Source organism: Hyaloscypha bicolor, assembly GCF_002865645.1.
Source record: "Hyaloscypha bicolor E unplaced genomic scaffold K444scaffold_23, whole genome shotgun sequence".
NCBI classification, from domain to species: Eukaryota; Fungi; Ascomycota; class Leotiomycetes; order Helotiales; family Hyaloscyphaceae; genus Hyaloscypha; species Hyaloscypha bicolor.
The window spans coordinates 43,719-60,966 of NW_020194525.1; the positions used below are offsets into that span (position 1 = coordinate 43,719).

General features: G+C 51.0%; 7 protein-coding genes across 7 annotated transcripts; 2 read left to right on the top strand and 5 right to left on the bottom strand.

The window, feature by feature from the left end:
• Positions 1-1,392: 1,392 nt before the first annotated feature.
• On the bottom strand, positions 1,393-2,958 carry K444DRAFT_520823 (general substrate transporter; the record flags this gene model as incomplete). The annotated part of the gene is made up of 2 exons (XM_024874075.1): positions 1,393-2,808; positions 2,854-2,958. The coding sequence occupies 2 exons, from the start codon at positions 2,956-2,958 to the stop codon at positions 1,393-1,395; spliced, it is 1,521 nt and encodes a 506-aa protein (XP_024741391.1).
• Positions 2,959-3,998: 1,040 nt separating this feature from the next.
• On the top strand, positions 3,999-5,941 carry K444DRAFT_302535 (Pkinase-domain-containing protein). Its single transcript, XM_024871731.1, has 3 exons — positions 3,999-4,483; positions 4,532-4,702; positions 4,751-5,941. The coding sequence occupies exons 1-3, from the start codon at positions 4,456-4,458 to the stop codon at positions 5,800-5,802; spliced, it is 1,251 nt and encodes a 416-aa protein (XP_024741392.1). The 5' UTR covers positions 3,999-4,455; the 3' UTR covers positions 5,803-5,941.
• Positions 5,942-7,119: 1,178 nt separating this feature from the next.
• K444DRAFT_520886 (ADP-ribosylation factor) lies at positions 7,120-7,999 on the bottom strand (the record flags this gene model as incomplete). Its single annotated transcript, XM_024874080.1, has 4 exons — positions 7,120-7,173; positions 7,269-7,381; positions 7,458-7,604; positions 7,750-7,999. The coding sequence occupies 4 exons, from the start codon at positions 7,997-7,999 to the stop codon at positions 7,120-7,122; spliced, it is 564 nt and encodes a 187-aa protein (XP_024741393.1).
• Positions 8,000-8,692: 693 nt separating this feature from the next.
• Positions 8,693-9,707, bottom strand: K444DRAFT_520844 (uncharacterized protein; the record flags this gene model as incomplete). The annotated part of the gene is made up of 2 exons (XM_024874077.1): positions 8,693-9,459; positions 9,509-9,707. The coding sequence occupies 2 exons, from the start codon at positions 9,705-9,707 to the stop codon at positions 8,693-8,695; spliced, it is 966 nt and encodes a 321-aa protein (XP_024741394.1).
• An 836-nt stretch (positions 9,708-10,543) lies between these two features.
• Positions 10,544-11,997, top strand: K444DRAFT_660392 (mannose-6-phosphate isomerase; the record flags this gene model as incomplete). Its single annotated transcript, XM_024886455.1, has 2 exons — positions 10,544-10,738; positions 10,786-11,997. The coding sequence occupies exons 1-2, from the start codon at positions 10,595-10,597 to the stop codon at positions 11,995-11,997; spliced, it is 1,356 nt and encodes a 451-aa protein (XP_024741395.1). The 5' UTR covers positions 10,544-10,594.
• Positions 11,998-12,128: 131 nt separating this feature from the next.
• On the bottom strand, positions 12,129-14,285 carry K444DRAFT_302600 (amino acid transporter). Its single transcript, XM_024871732.1, has 5 exons — positions 13,940-14,285; positions 13,827-13,887; positions 13,616-13,778; positions 12,853-13,570; positions 12,129-12,800 (listed from the first exon to the last, which is right to left on the bottom strand). Exons 1-5 carry the CDS (start codon positions 14,084-14,086, stop codon positions 12,261-12,263), a joined length of 1,629 nt encoding a protein of 542 aa, XP_024741396.1. The 5' UTR covers positions 14,087-14,285; the 3' UTR covers positions 12,129-12,260.
• Positions 14,286-16,805: 2,520 nt separating this feature from the next.
• K444DRAFT_625868 (uncharacterized protein) lies at positions 16,806-17,225 on the bottom strand (the record flags this gene model as incomplete). Its single annotated transcript, XM_024882577.1, has 1 exon — positions 16,806-17,225. The coding sequence occupies one exon, from the start codon at positions 17,223-17,225 to the stop codon at positions 16,806-16,808; it is 420 nt and encodes a 139-aa protein (XP_024741397.1).
• Positions 17,226-17,248: the final 23 nt, after the last annotated feature.

Genomic DNA, 17,248 nt, shown 5'->3' on the forward strand with positions numbered 1-17,248 from the left:
TTCTGCGAGCCTCGCCCTTCTCTGCCGGCAACGTCCTACTGATCTCTGTTACCTCCCTCCAGAAATGAAAGCATCCACACGGCCAATTGGGAAGCAACTCTCATGTTACAGGGCAGTTCACTGAGCGAGAGGTACAAGCGCAAAAGCTTCTGCATGAATCGACAGTCAACTCTGCGTGTAATCGTGGAAAAGAACTCGATCTCTCCAAAAACTCGGACCTTCGTTCTTCAAAATCATAAATTAGAGACTGCAAGACGACCTGCAGTTCAAAGCTTGGATCTCTATCTAACCACCTTCACCTCAAGAAGCCTCACGGACGTCTCTCTCTTACAAAATTCAACTCATCGAACGTAGTCTCGTAAACACAACTTGACACCACCTCAAGATGCCAATGAATTTTAAAAAGAAGTCCAAGTCCAAACACCCCGTCTGGCATGTGGGGCAATACAGAGAACCAATCGATGTTTACAATCCAGGAGGAAGCTCAGGCCGCCACTTGGCGCGAGAACCAGGATAATTTCTATGTGAAGAGGAAGAAGGGAAAAAAGAGAGCGCGTTGTGTTGTCATGTAAAGGAAACTAGGAAACAGTTCGCAATTCGAGGTAGTCAGAACTAGAGCAATAGTCGGGGTAGTTGTACGAAATAGGGGATGGAACCTTCAAGCGAGACTTTTGGCTGCAGCACTTAGACATCTGGGGAGTACTTGTATGCTTGGAAGGGAAATTTGAGTTTGACGCCCGACATGTATTATTAGAATGGTGGGGGCAATTTGGGGAAGTACATGGATTGGCATTTTGGGGGTGCTGTGTAGGGTACAGTACTAGAGAACTCTAGCGGAGAATAAAAGTATTCGTTGAGCTTCCATGTTTGGGCATTGAAAGGGTGAGGTGAAGTTGAAATACATTGCCCATCGCGGGTAATCGCACACTGTATTGATAATTTGATATCGATCCGTCGCCTTTAATTCCGCCACATGATCCAGAAATGACAGAATGGCTAAGGCTGTGTCACAGGATCTAAGGGGCAAGAATCCATGACAATACTCAGGAGAAACAAATCAATCATGTCGGGGTTATTACCCTGAGTATCTGGATGGAATTAAATAGCGGCACCACTGAAGGAAGTGATGCCGCAACTATAAACAAGTATGGTCATACTTACTTGGAATATTGAGACGTCAGTCAGTAATCGGGAACACCCAGTGTTGGTCGCAGCGTCCCTATACGAAGCGGGATGTACTTGAGAAGGGCAGTTCAAGACAATGGGGAACGTTGGTATTACGCAGCATGCAATTTACTCCAATCCAATGGCACAATCCTAGTCCCCTTCCTTGCCACCAACTCCAACAGAACCAAGCTCCTCACATCGTACACGTGACTTCCAGCCAAACGATCAATCAAGTCTGCTCGTCCTTCCCCATACCTCATCTGGATCTTTCTTCCCCTTCGTCTCCGGCACCCACCACCCCACGAACAGAAAACTCAACGCCGCCAGCGCAGCAAATCCAAAGTAAGCCCAGCCTTTACCACCAAATCTATCATTCAACCACGAATTCAAGATAGGGAAGAACTGCGCCACGATATACGTAGCTACATAGTTAGCACCGAGACACCAGCTCTGTGTAGCTCCAACCGCTTCCTGGCCCACGAGCTCAGATGCCATCATGAAAGGTACGGGGCCGAGACCTGTGGCGAAGAATCCAACGAAACCTAGGACGGAGATTGCGGAGAGGACCTTGATTTCCATTCGTAGAGAGATGGCGAGAAGGAGGGACATGGTTCCCATTCCTGAGATCGAGAGGAGGAGACAGGCTTTCCGGCCTATTTTATCAGCGAGAGGAGCACAGGCGATGGTGGTGAGCAAGTTGACGATTGAGATTAGGATTGTGACCCCTGCAGAGGAGTAGGGGAGGACGCCGGAGAGGAGGGAGACTGAGTACATCATTATGCTGTTGATACCACAGAACTGTTGGGCGAACATGATGCCGATGACAGCGATGATTGCTGGTTGGTAGAGCGGGTCCCGGACAACTTGGAAGAATCCAACGTGTGGTGTAGCCTTCTGGGACTTGGTGCTCGCTGTGGACTGTCTTCGTGGTGTAGGTGTAACGTCGCCGTCTGCAGAGTTGAGAAGTCGCTCCTCCTCTGCTATGCCTTTGTCTCCTCCCCACCCTTCGATTTCCTCCTCAATTGAATACCCTTTGCCTCGGATTCGTTGTAGGGTGCGGATAGCGACAGCTGGGCTTTTGTGTGCTGCGAGCCAAGCAGGACTCTCTGGCACGAAACACAATCCAATCCCTTGCACGAGGCCAATGCAAGCCCCAACTCCGAGAATGATACGCCAAAGTGGCCCTCTGCTCAAAAAGTATCCCATGGTTTGTGTGATCAGAATGCCAGAATTGATCGTAACCTGCGTCAAAGATCCAAATACCCCCCTCTCCTTCGGTGGAGCAACCTCCGAGATGTACAATGGCACAATGACAGTGCTAGCACCAGCTCCCACTCCCGCGAGGAACCGCCCAATAGACATAATCGGCACCGTGCCAGCCAGGGTCTCCAGTGCTGAGCCCAGCACAAAGAAAACGCTTGTAATACGCATAGCCAGTAACCTGCCATAGCTAGTCGAGATCGGCCCTGCTGTGATCGCACCTAAGAATCCACCGAGCACGAACATCGAGGAGAGAGCTGCGAACTCTGCTTCGGTCATGGGGATGCATTGTGGGAGGTTGGATTCGGGTTGGGAGGCTACATCGTTCGCGACGGAGGTTTGCTTGCAGGTTATGACATCTTGGGGGGCGTTGAGTTCGGACTAAGGGTGTTAGATGGGCAAGGAATGGGGAGGAGGTGGACCTACAAGATGGAATCCGAATTGAAGAGGTCCCAGCGTGGAGATGAGGATCAGGAAGACGAGGTAGACGGAGACATTACGGACACACTGTCTCATCCCAGCGGAAGGCATCTTGACCTGGAAGGAGGAAATGTTGTGTCCAGGAGCATGTTATGCGTACAGGAAGAGGGGATGTCGTCGTCGTCCGGTGGGGGGGAGCAAGGGAGACTGAACAGGAGATTGGTGTGTTCCTCCTGTTGACGCCGCATTTGTGCAACACGACTTGTGAAGCGAGTTATGCACGAGACAAGGTTATGCAGAGCCCCAAATGGAAAGAAAGCACACTTCTCTCAGCCTTGCCCATACACGTCACCTGACCTCACCGTCACCTACCTCACCTCACCGCACCACACCTTACATCCCATTCATGAGATTTCCATGCCAAGAGACAGCTGACGACGTGCCCCTCTTCGTATCGGAAGCTCCCCCCTTATCCCTCCCTTGTTGTCATTCGGACGCCTCTGCCAGGCTAACGTTCCACGGCCAACCAAACCAGCCTTCACCCAGCTCACCCAGCTCACCCAGCTCCCCCAGCTCACCCAGCTCCCCCAGCTCACCCAGCTCCCCCAGCTCACCTCTCCTATCTGCCTCTCCTACGTGTCTGGCTCTTGCTCACATAGCGAAACACCGACAGCTACTGTACCCCGGCCCGTGAAGAGATTCGACGGAGCAGGAGTCCAGTCATAGAGCACCAGGAGTTTCCCGAGCATTTGTCCCAGATTCCCAGCCCTCGCGTGTCGCCTCAGCAGCCCGCAATCCCGCCCTCGACCCCTCCTCTGGCTGCACGTAGGCTTGTTGCCTTGGGATCTCCGGCTTGGAGACATCACCAGATCTGCAGTTGACATAGTTGACATACAAAGTATCCTCCGCGGCGCACATCATGTCTCAGTAGGATGCTAGCGGCAGAATGTCCCCGCGTACGGTGTACTAAAGTATAGGAATCCGGCGAGTGTAACCAAAACCAAAGCTCCCACCGTGGGATCCAACCAAGGCCAAGAGGGTGGACATCCACGACATCCCATCCGACAGCCGCGCACTCACTCCCGTCCTGTTCGCTTCCCTTCACCACCACCGACTTGTCTCGTCACTCTCCCACTCCTCCCACTCCTCCTCGCCCCTCGCCTCTCGCCTGCCTGAGCTGATCCAACCTAACCTAACGAGAATCACGGGCCAGCGCAGCATCACGCAGCTTCACGCAGCATCACGCAGCATCACCGCCCCCACCCGAAAGTGTAGTGTGCATACCGCATACCCGAGCGGCCCTTCACGCCGCATGCCCACAAAAAGGCCAGCATGAGCCTGACCTCGAATCCGCCGTCAACCGGGGGCCAACCCTCCTCGGCCTCAAATGCTCAGAGGACCCAAACCTTAAAACGCAGTGTCCAGCAAGCCTTTGATGGTAATCCAACCCCTATCTCCCTTCACCTTGGGTTCAGCCTCCTCTTTTCCACATCCACAATGGTTTCATAAATCGGATAAAAAATATTACTTATTTTGCATCCGGAGATCTGGTCTTCGGATATTCTATCTACCTACCTTCGACCTCCTCCCCGAGGGAAGCATCAAAGCATGTTTCCCTCACGACGACCTCCATTTCGTGTGTACTCTACATGTCTGAATGAAACCCTGCTGATCTGACCAACAGACCCGGCTGATCGAGGAATCGGTCCTAATGTCGGCTACCAGAGCAAAGTCCGCGTCATCGACCGCTACAAGGTCATCGGCTTCATCAGTTCAGGGACCTATGGACGGGTCTACAAAGCAGTCGGCCGTCATGGCCAGACGGGAGAATTCGCCATCAAGAAATTCAAGCCTGGTATTTTAGTCATTTCGTGATCAGTTTGAGTGGCACTGATGAAGGCAGACAAGGAGGGCGAGCAAATCCAATACACCGGCATCTCCCAGTCCGCCGTCCGGGAAATGGCCCTTTGCTCAGAGCTGAGTCACACGAATGTAATCAAGCTCATCGAGATCATCCTGGAAGACAAGTGCATCTTCATGGTCTTCGAGTACGCGGAGCACGACCTCCTGCAAATCATCCATCACCACACGCAACCAACACGGCATCCCATCCCACCAAGCACCGTCAAAAGCATCATGTTCCAACTGCTCAACGGCTGCCAATACCTACATTCAAACTGGGTTCTCCACCGGGACCTGAAACCCGCGAACATCATGGTGACTTCTTCAGGTGAGGTCAAAATCGGTGATCTCGGGCTCGCCCGTCTGTTCAACAAACCCTTGCACTCTCTCTTCTCAGGCGACAAAGTCGTCGTGACAATCTGGTACCGCGCCCCAGAACTTCTGCTCGGCTCGAGACATTACACCCCGGCGATAGACATGTGGGCCGTCGGCTGCATCTTCGCAGAACTTCTCAGTCTCCGCCCAATCTTCAAAGGCGAAGAAGCGAAAATGGACTCCAAGAAAACAGTCCCCTTCCAACGAAACCAGATGCAGAAGATCGTCGAAATCATGGGTCTCCCTACCAAGGAAAAATGGCCCCACCTCGCCAATATGCCCGAATCCTCACAGTTGAGCACGCTCTCAAGCTCCACACATCCCAAGTCGGGAAGTAATCTGGAGAAGTGGTACTACAGCACTCTCAACTCGCACTCCGCAACCTCCGTTCCCTCTTCCAACTCCTCTCTTGGCGCAGAGGGCTACCGTCTCCTCAGCGGACTCCTCGAGTACGATCCCGAGAAACGCCTCACTGCGCAACAAGCTCTCCAACACCCGTTCTTCAGTACGGGAGATAAGGTGAGCGGGAATTGCTTTGAGGGGCTGGGCGGCAAGATGGAGTATCCGCATCGCAGAGTCAGTCAGGATGATAACGACATCCGGACGAGCAGCCTGCCGGGCACGAAGAGGAGTGGGTTACCCGATGATTCGAGGCCGGTTAAGAGATTGAAGGAGTGAGCTGCGGGCAAATGAGCAGCATGATGTTAGAACAATCACGACCTCTTGCATTTCATCGGAACATTTACACGGGATCCTGCATATGGAAGACACGACGTTTCTTACACCGACGGCTTGCTGCAACTCTGACTGGAAAAAGAAAGGCTCATACCACACCGCTTTTCGACCTCTCCATCAAAGGGCCACCTCGTCTTGGCATCGAAGTTGAGTAGGTTGCCAAGAATGGGGGCTCAGCCACACGAGTCAGACCTGCACCGCCACACCTCACCAGCTAAGAAATGCCAAGCTGCGAAATCTTGTTTGAGGCGTGCCACCGCGTCACACAGGGAGGGCTAAGTGAAGTATCTTTTTTAATATCGCCATATATAAACCCCTTTTGGGTCCAAGACCTCGAACTCCAGCCATCGATGCCAACCGTCCTTGCCAGCATTCAACAGCCATAGAAATATTGATATCGACTCAAATATCGAAGGAAGTCAAAGGAGAAAAATGCCCTTCTTCTACTCAAAAGGCTTTGGCGGTCGACGAGCAGGCGGCACGGTGACCGCTGATAGACATGGTGTTCATCGACCGATGTTCAGGTTCAGGTGCTGTGGGCTGAACTGTTTCCGCTAGAGGGCGTGCGGTTAACGTGAGTGATTGTATTGGATATGGACGGAGAGCAATGACCACGTCGCTGACAACTGTCCAGAGACGGTGAGAGATGAGGGCTGGGTTTGGTGTCAGCTTTTTGCGGAGGATGGGAACTTCCCATTGGAGTTTTGGAGAGAAGCACAGAGACATTGAATTGCATTTTGGACGGATCACAGAGAATGCATCACCAACACAAAACCACAATAAATAAGCATCAATAGACGGAAGTCAAGAAATGGATGGTGAGGGCGCATGTAAAACCGTAGCATCATAACAGCGACTCTTATTACAACAATTCTACCTAGTATTACAATTCACATAAGCCATTTCCTTTGGCAGTAAAACTCCTATTTCCCTTCCCTTCCAGCCCCTTCTCCTCCCTCAAATCATCATGAAGCAAAAGTCAAATTGCAATTTTGGTATCGATTAAAATTGCACCCCGTGAGAAGAAGCTTGGTATCGCCGCCAGAGTCGCAGTCGCAAATTGAAAGTAGCACAGAAGCAAAAACTAGAAAAGCAACGCTGCATCATCATCGTACAGATTCAGAACCAAAAGAAATCTCGTGAGCCAGTCTCAAGCCACTTTTTGTGTATCTGCCCTTGCGCCGTGTTCGTTTTGTGTTGAGGACCGAGGTGGGTGTCGTGTGCGGTAGGAGAAGGGAGGGAGGAGTGGGTGACGGCGGTCTATTTCTTTCCCTGTACGTTGGGTGGTGATTTTACGTTGTTTGAGAGCCATGCCTGTTTGCAAACTCGTTAGCCTATCTTCCTTTCTATCGAGAAGTCGAAGAGGGGGGGACGGGGGAAATAAGGAGGAACAACAAAAGGGAGCATACCAATCCTTCCAATAACCCCTCACCAGTCGTTGCGCAACTCGGCACCACGAACCAGATTTTATCTTTCAGCTGCGAGAGCTTCAGGGCGTCGGTAACTTCTTGGGGTTTCATGGCTATAAAATCTCACAATTAGCACGAATGCTGAATCGCATTGGAGGTCAATGGTAGGAGGGGAAGGGGAGAGCATACCTCCCGGGATGTCTTGCTTATTGGCAAATACGAGCAGTAGCGACTCCTTCATCTCTCGATCGTTGATGATGCGGTGTAATTCCTGTCTCGCCTCGTCTATGCGTGCTTTGTCTGAGGAGTCGATCACGAAGATAAGGCCTTGTGTTCCTGTTTAAGCTGTCAGCACTCTGCCATCATTTCTAACCCTGCTCCATCCATTCAATATGCCCACCATACCACAAAATGCCCAAAAATCCAGCTAATATCTACCAATGGATGCCCATAGCCCCAAGAGAAGGGAACCAAAACATACCACTAAAATAATGCCTCCAAAGCGGCCGAATCTTATCCTGTCCCCCCACATCCCAAACATTAAACTTAACATTCTTATACGTCACAGTCTCCACGTTAAATCCCACCGTAGGAATTGTAGTGACGTCCTGGTTCAGCTTCAGCTTGTACAGTATCGTCGTCTTGCCCGCGGCGTCCAGGCCCAGCATCAGCAGCCGCATCTCCTTGGATCCGAAGATCTTGCCCATCATTTTCGACAGTTGGCCTCCCATCTTGTCGGTTATGTGTTTGCCTGCCTGCGAGAGGAGTAGGTAGGTGGAGTTCGAGGGGGGGTGGAGGAGAAAAGGGGGAGCTCTCGTGCGATTGTTTCTCCGCTCTGGGTTCGAGATGAGGTTAGATTTTCGACGGTCTTGGACATGCACAGGATCTCGTTTTGACAAGGCTGAGACTCTCCTTTGTTGTTGCGCTGCCCTTGTCGTGCTCGCGTGGGTGTTTCCTGCTCGTGTTCTTGGCTCGTGGGGCTCTCGCACAATCGCAGTCGAAGCCGAATTCCTTGGTGGAAATGTGTGCGTGATGGTCGCAAAGGAGGGCTGAAGGAGTGGCGTTCTGGTTTGAAGGGGCCAGATCAGGAAGCTTTGACTTTAGACGCCGTGGTTGGGCGGAGATTGAGATTTGCAGTGGACTTTGAGGAGCGTGAAACGGAACGCGGTTAATTGTTTCAGGGGTTTGGTCGCGTTTACCCAGCGGTTCCTGAAATTGCCTGGGATGTGAGGCGAAAAGCTCCACGTGATTGCCGTAGAACGGAACTTTTTTGAATGTTTGAAAACTTAAATACAATGATTGAGGAAGAAGATAGGATATATACAAGCAGTATGCAACCTACCAATTTCCATTTACCATTGACATTGGGTATCCGTCCTTGGCCACCCCGTGACGCCGAATATGCATCCAGACCAGAGACAAATCTAACCCTTATGATCCAACACCAGACGCCTCTCGACGATTTTCAGGGCCCCAGCAGCCTCGTCTTCAAATAGCAATTGAACTCTGGCTCCGTCTTCCAGCATAGCCTTGACCTCTGCTCGATAAAAGGTGGTTGTATCCGGGTAGAGCGCAAGAACGCGCTTCCCCACTTCGTAATCTTCAAGCGGGGTGCCTTCGGCAGGAATTGGAACCATTTGAGAAGCAGAAGACTTGTACAGAGTGCTGACGCTGCCTTCGTCGGGATAAGGATCTTGGACTTCGTATCGTCGACTCTTGCCTTCTCCGATTACCCTCTTCACCTGACCCAAGATCCAATCTTGCTCGTCGGTTTTGCCCGGAATCTTTCTCTTGAATGCAACCTCCTCGCCCTGGGCATACACAATCTTTGGTTTGCTTGCGCGCTCGCTGGCTTCAGAGGGTCCTGTATCAGGTCTTACATCTGTGGAACTCCTTGGGGGTTGACTGCTCGTCCGCGAGGGGCCGATCTTACGGACTTGCTTGTTCTCAGCAGGTGAAGGTACAGGAGAGTCTGATGGCCCGTCAAAATCCAGCGTCGAATTTCGTGAACTGCCCACGCGAACTGGGGGTTGTGCATCCATGTTATCCTCGTTGTGTTTGACCATACCAATCAATATAGTTATCTTTGAGAGTAGATCTTCGTCCGTAGCACGTGCCTTTTGGTCGTCCGCCGTGCGTATTTGTTCGCGGTAGAGGGTGGAAAGGTGCTCGATGCCTTCTATGGAAGGTTCTACAGATGGTCAGAAAGATTTTCGAGCCAGGAGGGGTAGAAAGTGTACTTATTCCAGCGCTTGCCTTGTCCTTTTTCTGCGCTTCATTCTCGAATATCTCTTTGTTAACCTCCGCAGCTCTCGCTTCCGCCTTGCTCAACGCCGCTAGATGAGGCAAGATCTGCTGCCAGAGATCTTTCTCCTCCGTCAAATCATTTGTCGCTCCTCGTGGTCCACCACGGCCTGGGCGATTTCGCTGCGACGCCATGCTTGGGCTTTCCTGTGATTGGGCCGGGTCCGAAGCTGGGGAATTGGCAGTGGAAGTTTCTTTCGGTGATTGTTGACTGAATGAGGGATCCCTAATCTTGATTTTGATCTTGGGGTTTTCTGCGCCTAAAGCCGCAGCTCTTGGCGAGGTATTGCTCAGCCAAAGCTGTCCCTTCCCCAATGGCGACTTTCCCACCGATGATTCCCCAACCGTTGACTTACTCGCAGTCGTTGCCGATTGACCTGACCGTCGATCGCGTCGCGGCGAAGCAGCAGGGGAGCCAGGAGGGTCTGATGGTCCACTGGAGGAGACCAGTGTTCTACGTTCGCGTCGAGCGGGAGTGGATGGACTGTCTGGAGGATCAGAATAACCGCCAGAAGAGATTCGTGCCTTGCGACTGCTTCGATCCAGACCTTGGCCTTCTTGCAGTAGCTTTGCCAGGCGTTCCTGGTTTTCGCCAGGTTCGATCTCCTTGAGAAGCTTCGACATATTAGCAGATGTTCTGGTGGTTGCCACGGGGACTGGTGTTGCTGTCGTTGCATGGTTGAGGCGAAGACTTACTTAAATATATTTGGAGGTGGGTAAAGATACTATCGACCTGCCGGTATCGCTCATTCCTCCGTTCCGAACTAGTGATGTGAATTGTTCGCGATGGAGAAGGGATGGAATACGGAAGGGATGATAGCGGGAAAGACGTCAAAAGCGGCAGAAGTTCAGCCTTGCCGCGCTAAAATCTCCGGGGCAAATTGATTGGCTGAAAACATCGATCCTCTAGCGCGGGGTACGTCGATGTCAACTCCCATTCTTCGATTCTTGAATTCTCAAGTGCCCTCGAATTCCTTTACAGCATTACTGAAGACAACGTCTTTGGCCAACATTTCCTCACGATGCAAGTCCCATTGATCAGACTGCAATGTGGAGCCAACTGCTACGATTGGGGCAAGAAAGGCCAATCTTCAGCAGCTGCCAAATTCGCTGCAGCAACGCCAGCCGATGGCTTCACGATCAAAGATGACAAGCCATACGCAGAGGTACGACTCAATGAGCACCTTAGCAGCAATTGCTCACCGCTGCATAGTTATGGATGGGCACTCACCCCTCTAACCCTTCGAAAGACGTCCAAACACAACGAACCCTCCTCGACCTTGTCCAAGAAAATCAAGCTCTGATGGGGACGGAGATCAACGAGAAGTTCGGACACAAATTACCCTTCCTCTTTAAAGTCCTCTCAATCGGCAAAGCTCTCAGCATCCAGGCACATCCAAACAAGAGGCTCGCAGAGCAATTGCACGCAAAGGATAGCAAGAACTACCCAGACGACAACCACAAACCTGAGATGACAATTGCGATTACGCCTTTTGACGGATTATGTGGCTTTCGGCCTTTGGCAGAGATATCGCATTTCTTTTCCACGGTGCAGGCGTTGAGGAAGTTGGTGGGGGAGAAGGCTGTCGACGAGTTCCAGTCGGCGGTCAAGGGTAAAGAAACATCGGAGAAGAAGGCAGACGAAGAGACAAACAAAAAGGCGCTACAAAAGTTATTTGGCATTTTGATGAACTCGCAGAAGGAAGATGTAGAAAGGGCTAGCAAGGAGTTGATTGCCGAGGCAGAGAAGAACGGAGCAGAGTTCGCTGGTAATGGAGGTCCATCAAATGATGGGCAAGAGTTGGTAGACTTGGTGGTGAGGCTAGACAAACAGTTTCCAGGAGATATCGGACTCTTTGTGCTATTCTTCCTCAACTACGTCAAGTTGGAGGTTGGTGAGGCAATGTTCCTGAAGGCGGATGACATCCATGCATATCTAAGCGGCGACATCATCGAGTGCATGGCCGCATCCGACAATGTTGTCAGAGCTGGATTTACACCGAAGTTCAAGGACGTCGACACCTTGATCTCGATGTTGACTTACTCCTACGCACCGATCTCGGAACAGAAGATGGATCCCGTCGATTACCCATACGTTACCTTGAATGCAACGGCATACTCTTCAGGCTCAGAAGCAACACTCTACGATCCTCCGATTGAAGAGTTCAGTGTCGTGAAGACGGATCTCAAGAAGAGAGGAGCGAAGGCAACCTTTGAACAGATTGCTGGACCGAGCATATTCATCTGCACTTCTGGCCATGGGAAGATCAGTGTTGGACCGACGAGTGGAGAGGTGAAGCCTGGACATGTGTATTTCGTGGGAGCTACTGCAGAGGTAGTCCTTGAGAGTGAGGATACAGAGTTTACAACATTTAAGGCTTTCTGCGAATTGCATGACAAGGAAGATGGGAAGGAAAAGCTTTGAATTTGAACAATTAATATATACAGTGCCGCTTCTAGACTCAAAGACTGATCATGACTCTATACAAAAAAATATCTTCCTCACGAACGAACATTGTATTGGTTTGCAGTTCATTAAACAACGAGTATTAATGGGTGTCGAGCGAAGTCAGGTTCGACTGAACGGTATCGCTTACTACAATTTCAAAAGCCATTATGCGAGTCGAAGGAGCTTCCCAGTTGAAATGACAGTGATTCAGATTCACTTCTTTCAACTGGCTTGCCCCCTCAGTCCGACACATTCTTCTCCGGAGGTGTTGTATTCATTGCAGCCTCCGCTTTCTCCAACTCACCCGGCACAGTGATATCAACGCCCAAAGCAGCCGCCTCCTCGAGCTCTGTTACGGGACCAACGAACCATCGATGAGCCCACAGCACCCAGCTCGTCAGGGAGAAAATAGCAATAATCCCCACAGCAACAACAGTGTAATTCAGCGTCTGGCTGCTGACCGGATTCAGAGTCGGCAAGCAGAAAATGATACTGATGAAGCAAATCCATGCCACAGAAATAAAGGCTATGGGTCGGGAAAGCATGCCCAAGTTGAAAGGCCCCTTTCGAGGGTTGAACTCGCGGGCATAGATGAGCCCGATGAGGATAGGGATTCCGTACGAGATGTAGAGCCCAATTGTTGCGATGCTGGTTGCGGCTCCAAAGGCGACAGAGCTTCCGAGGGAGGGCAGCGCAAGACAGAAGGCGAGGAAGGCGGCGAGCCAGACGGTGCGGATGGGGGAGCGGAACTTGTCGTCGACTTTGTGGAAGAAGTTTGGCTGTTGGCTGTCAGTATGCGCCTCGTCGGGTTAAAGGGGAAGGAGAACGCACGATTCCACCATCACGCGAGAAGGCAAACATCATTCGGGAGTTCGAGGTCATAGAAAAGAGTCCGCAGTGCCATACACAGATCATCACTAGGGACATCAGGACTACGGCTCCGTCATCTCCACATGCATCAGCGAAAATCTGGAGCACAGGTTGCCCGAAGTTTCCACCAGACGCCGTGAACGTGAAGTCTTGGATTGAGAACAAGAAACTCAAAATGACGAAAAAGCCGAACAGGGAGGAGAACCCAACGGATGAGATGACACCAATTGGGGCTGACCATGAGGCCTTTCGAGTTTCCTCGGACAGATGTGCGGAGGCATCGAATCCAGTGAGGGTATATTGACTCATGAGAGCACCGCAACAAGCAACATATGCCGGAGAAGCGCGCACACTCCATCCTGGATCTCCAGTCCCATCATAGAACGTCGCGAACACAAACTTCGCGCTCTGATGAGTTGGAGCCTTTGCCAAGACTGCAATAGCAAGCGCAGTGACGCCTGCCGAATGTAGGAAGATGGATGTGTTGTTCAGATATCTCAGAACGTGGACACCGAATGTGTTGACGATTCCATGGGAGATCAGAACTGCGGCGTAGATTCCGATTGTCTTTCCCGGAGTAGGCGTGTAGGACGATTTCACAGTCGCGGTAGTCGATATCAAGCCTGCGAGACCGAATGAGATACCCGTAGTGACAGCGACTTGGCCGAGGAGGTTGAACCTTGACTTCTTAGCAAGTTATATCCGGCATTGGAGCGGACCTTACCATCCAGTAATCCACGAAGCAAAGGCGGAGTGCTTAGGAGGCGCCAGCAATGCTGCCCAGTAGTATGGTCCTCCAGCGGTGGGGATAGCAGACACAATCTCAGCCATGCTCAAAGCAATGAACATTGTGAAGACCGAGACAACTATCCAGCCCACTGACATAACTTCATTGCGTTAGCCAAGGCCGCATGTATGCAATAGGATGAGTGTACCTCCAGGACCACCTGTATTCAATCCATATCCGAAGAGGGTTGTGATACCGGTGATGACTGACTAGATACGCGCATCAGTTACTGCCATATGAAAGAGGGCAGGGAGGCTATACGATGATGGAGAACGAGATTCCAAAATTGTGCGCCAATCCCCAGTCGCGACGCAGTTCCTGTTTGTAGCCAAAATGGCCCAACTCCTCCTCGTCGCGCTCCTCGACCGTTGAGACGTGCCTCTCAAGCGTGGGTTCTGGTTCGGCCATCTTTGAGCCAGTTCTGAATTCCGAGCGTGCCCGTCTTCAGCTGATGGTACAGTAAAGAGCAGCATTCTGAGGTCACACGGCATGGCCGAATACTTATCCTGTTCCAAGCTTCAAGATTGTCGGACGTGTGGCCCTCTTCGGTCACGCTGCGATAAGAGCTCTGGCGCTAGACTCTGCTAGGATGATATCTGGCCCAGGGGCTCAGCAGTGCAGCACCACCCACAGAATTCGCAGCAAGGGTTATGATAGCCGTGGGCCGTGATACCTTGTTGTAACCCGGGGCAGCCCATTCCTGCATTGCATTCGCTCAGCCAGTGAAGTGTGTCCCGGCTTTCAAGGGTCCTCCTCATCTTTGTAGAAGGCATGACTAAGATTGGAAACCTAGCCAATGCATAACATTACTTCGTAGCCCGTGAGTCGCCGAATCTCCGCCACGATGAGCAGAGTTCAACGCTCTGCTTCGACGCGGACCAGAAATGGCCTGGAAGCGTGGAAGCGTGGGAGCCTGGACCTCCCTCGGCGAGGAATCGCTCGCATACAGTTGCCCGTTGCGGGGTGATAGGGCAGATTTGATTCGGCGCAAGGTCTTGCATTTGAGGAGGAGAGTTCGCGAGACGAGTCAGAGCCGTTTATCAAGACCTCGAAGATGACGAATTGCTGATATCTTTGGATAATTAAATATTTATAGGGGTTGGGGTTGGGTACAGTAGTCGATGCCAAGCTACGGCGTTTCGAGGTCCTACACAGTTACCAATTAAACGACGCTTCAGGCTCTTCATTTCTTCCTTCATTTTAGCCACAAATCAACCCGGCAGTGCCGCATTCAATGAGATTTCAACGAAGTAGCCGGGATAAACCAAGCGCTCAACTCCCACACTCGTACAAGCAGGCCGATGATCCCCCGTGTAACTTTTGACCATCCTTACCAGTAACGGTCCGGTTCGCGGGCCATCCAACGTGGTATGAAAGTGGTATGAATAAACAGAATAAACAGATTTTCAAATTCCCTCGGATGCCTCCTCAGGAACAGTTGCACTCAGAGCCTTTTCGAGTTTCTGGCATGCTTGTCAATAGGGTTTAACAACAGAGACTTCAACATATTGTGTAACAGGAAGTACGGAACTCAAAAACAATCGTGAGCTGCTCTTCTAAAGTCCCAAACTTCCAATCAATACCGCTTGTCTGGCCGCCCACTGCAATTATGGTTGAATTTGGCGGAATACGAACGGCAGAGGAAATGTGCCAGTCTTCGGAAGCTTTTTCATAGCCTGAGTAGACTGAAGGTCGAAGTTTCGCTGACATTCAACTCAGTAAATCCGAGCAACACGCCGTTACCACAAGTACCCATGATCGATGCGAAATGGTTAAAAGTTATAAAGCTCATAGATGTTCAAGTCATACTACACTGGTACAATTATTAACTCTGGGAGAGGCATCCCTATCGAGCTCGGATATTGGTTCCCGTAGGCCGAGAGCCGTCCCTGAGTTCAAGGAGGAATGTTGAAATATAGTGACCCATCGCCTAAGATCTTATCCATTGTGCGCTAGAACTTGGTGAGATGTACCTACGCGGAGATCCGCCTTCAAGCGAAAAGGGGCTCGCTTATGCCTTGAAAGCATCACCCGCTACCCAAATTTACCATTGCTCTTAAGTTCTTGGACTTTAGTAGTAATGAACCCTTTTTGAATGAGCATTCCCCCATTGCCAATCACACTGCCCTTTGGCGACAAGTGAGGAATTCTCAATTTTCCTTTCCTCAAACTGTGGACTAGATTCTTACTCCTTCTAATCTTTCCGCTGGTTAAAAACCAAAGTCTCATGCCTCCAACCGCAGAATAGCCAGATCCCTCTCCAGTTCAATCTCGGAGCCCTAATCTATCTCGGAGTCTTTTGGCTGCAAATATCTGTTCCAAGCTGCTTTCCATATGCGACGGCGAAAACCACCTCCCGGAGGATGAGGACGCATTGGATAAGAAGTTCCAGAAGTTCAGCTGCATATGCGGTGTGGAATTCTTCCTGGATGATCTGGTCGACCGTTTTGCTGCCCACTGTCAAACTGGGGTCTGCGCCGGATGAAACCAGCTGCTTTACTAGCTGGAAGTCAGTGACCGAGAACTGCGATGCAACAGGTCACTCCAATAACGGCTTCAAACCGCCCCACCACCGGGCTTCGAGTTGGGATTCAGTCCGTTATTAGGTAGCTTGCCAAATATCAACTTCGAATACGGCTCGGGGGCGCGAGAAGCCGAAATGTTAGTAAAAATTGTGATAAACACGCGGCTGGCATCAGCGCCCCCAGAAAGGAGAATGTCCATGAGTTCCAGCCTTAGCTCTGACGGGCTATTAGCAATATCCAGAACTAACAATTTCCATGTTGCGAAATGTCCATCGGCGGCATCTACGAGATTCTGGTCTGCTCTGTGCTGGAGCTAAAGTTGAACAATAGCTGTAGAATTAATTTTGCGATTTTTTGTTGCCATTTCAACTGGGAAACATGCATGCCACAATAATGGCCGATGCCATTGCGAGGACGAGACTAGTGAAGGACCTCACCCTGGGCTGTCCTTGAAATAGAGTTATAAGCCGTGCTGTACGCATAATTCAAAGGCTGATTGTGATAACGAATTCGGCAATAGCATCATGTCGAGCGTAGATGAATTTTGCAAATCGATGTCCGTTGTTGAGGGATGAGCTAAACAGAGGCACCTTTGAAGTTCATCAATCACCGCCGTCTGTGCTAAGCCGGTGCCTGTTTCGGACATATAAGCGTGGTTCAGCCTCGAGAGCCGTACCACTACTGCGGTCAAGAGGAGGAGGGATGAACTTGGTGACAGTAAGAAACCCGTGACACAGGGAGATCTTGGGGCTAAAGTTAGGCCCAGCGGATTCAATGAATCTCGCTTTGATATCCCTCTTGTTCAAGAACTCGCCAACAGTCCGATGCAGAAAGCCTACTCGGCATCGAAGCTGTACTTCCCCAGCTTCTTCCCCAGAAACCTCGAGAAGTCCTTTAGTCCGTGCATCCAGTCTCTTTTGCTTTCGAACCTCTCTATCTGACATATTGTTGAAAGTGCCCAAGACTATTGATATAGGGCCACGGTGGTCGGGGTTTGGTGGCTCTGGGGCCAAGGAGTTCATGGCAAAACTGGGATCCTCCCTAA

Coding starts and splice junctions, on each gene's coding strand:
- K444DRAFT_302535 (XM_024871731.1), top strand. CDS start 4,456: ATGTTTCCCTCACGACGACCTCCATTTC. Junction 4,484..4,531: donor CTCACGACGACCTCCATTTC/GTGTGTACTCTA, acceptor TCTGACCAACAG/ACCCGGCTGATCGAGGAATC. Junction 4,703..4,750: donor CATCAAGAAATTCAAGCCTG/GTATTTTAGTCA, acceptor TGATGAAGGCAG/ACAAGGAGGGCGAGCAAATC.
- K444DRAFT_302600 (XM_024871732.1), bottom strand. CDS start 14,086: ATGGCCGAACCAGAACCCACGCTTGAGAGGCACGTCTCAACGGTCGAG. Junction 13,888..13,939: donor GAATCTCGTTCTCCATCATC/GTATAGCCTCCC, acceptor GCGCGTATCTAG/TCAGTCATCACCGGTATCAC. Junction 12,801..12,852: donor TCTCGCGTGATGGTGGAATC/GTGCGTTCTCCT, acceptor GACAGCCAACAG/CCAAACTTCTTCCACAAAGT.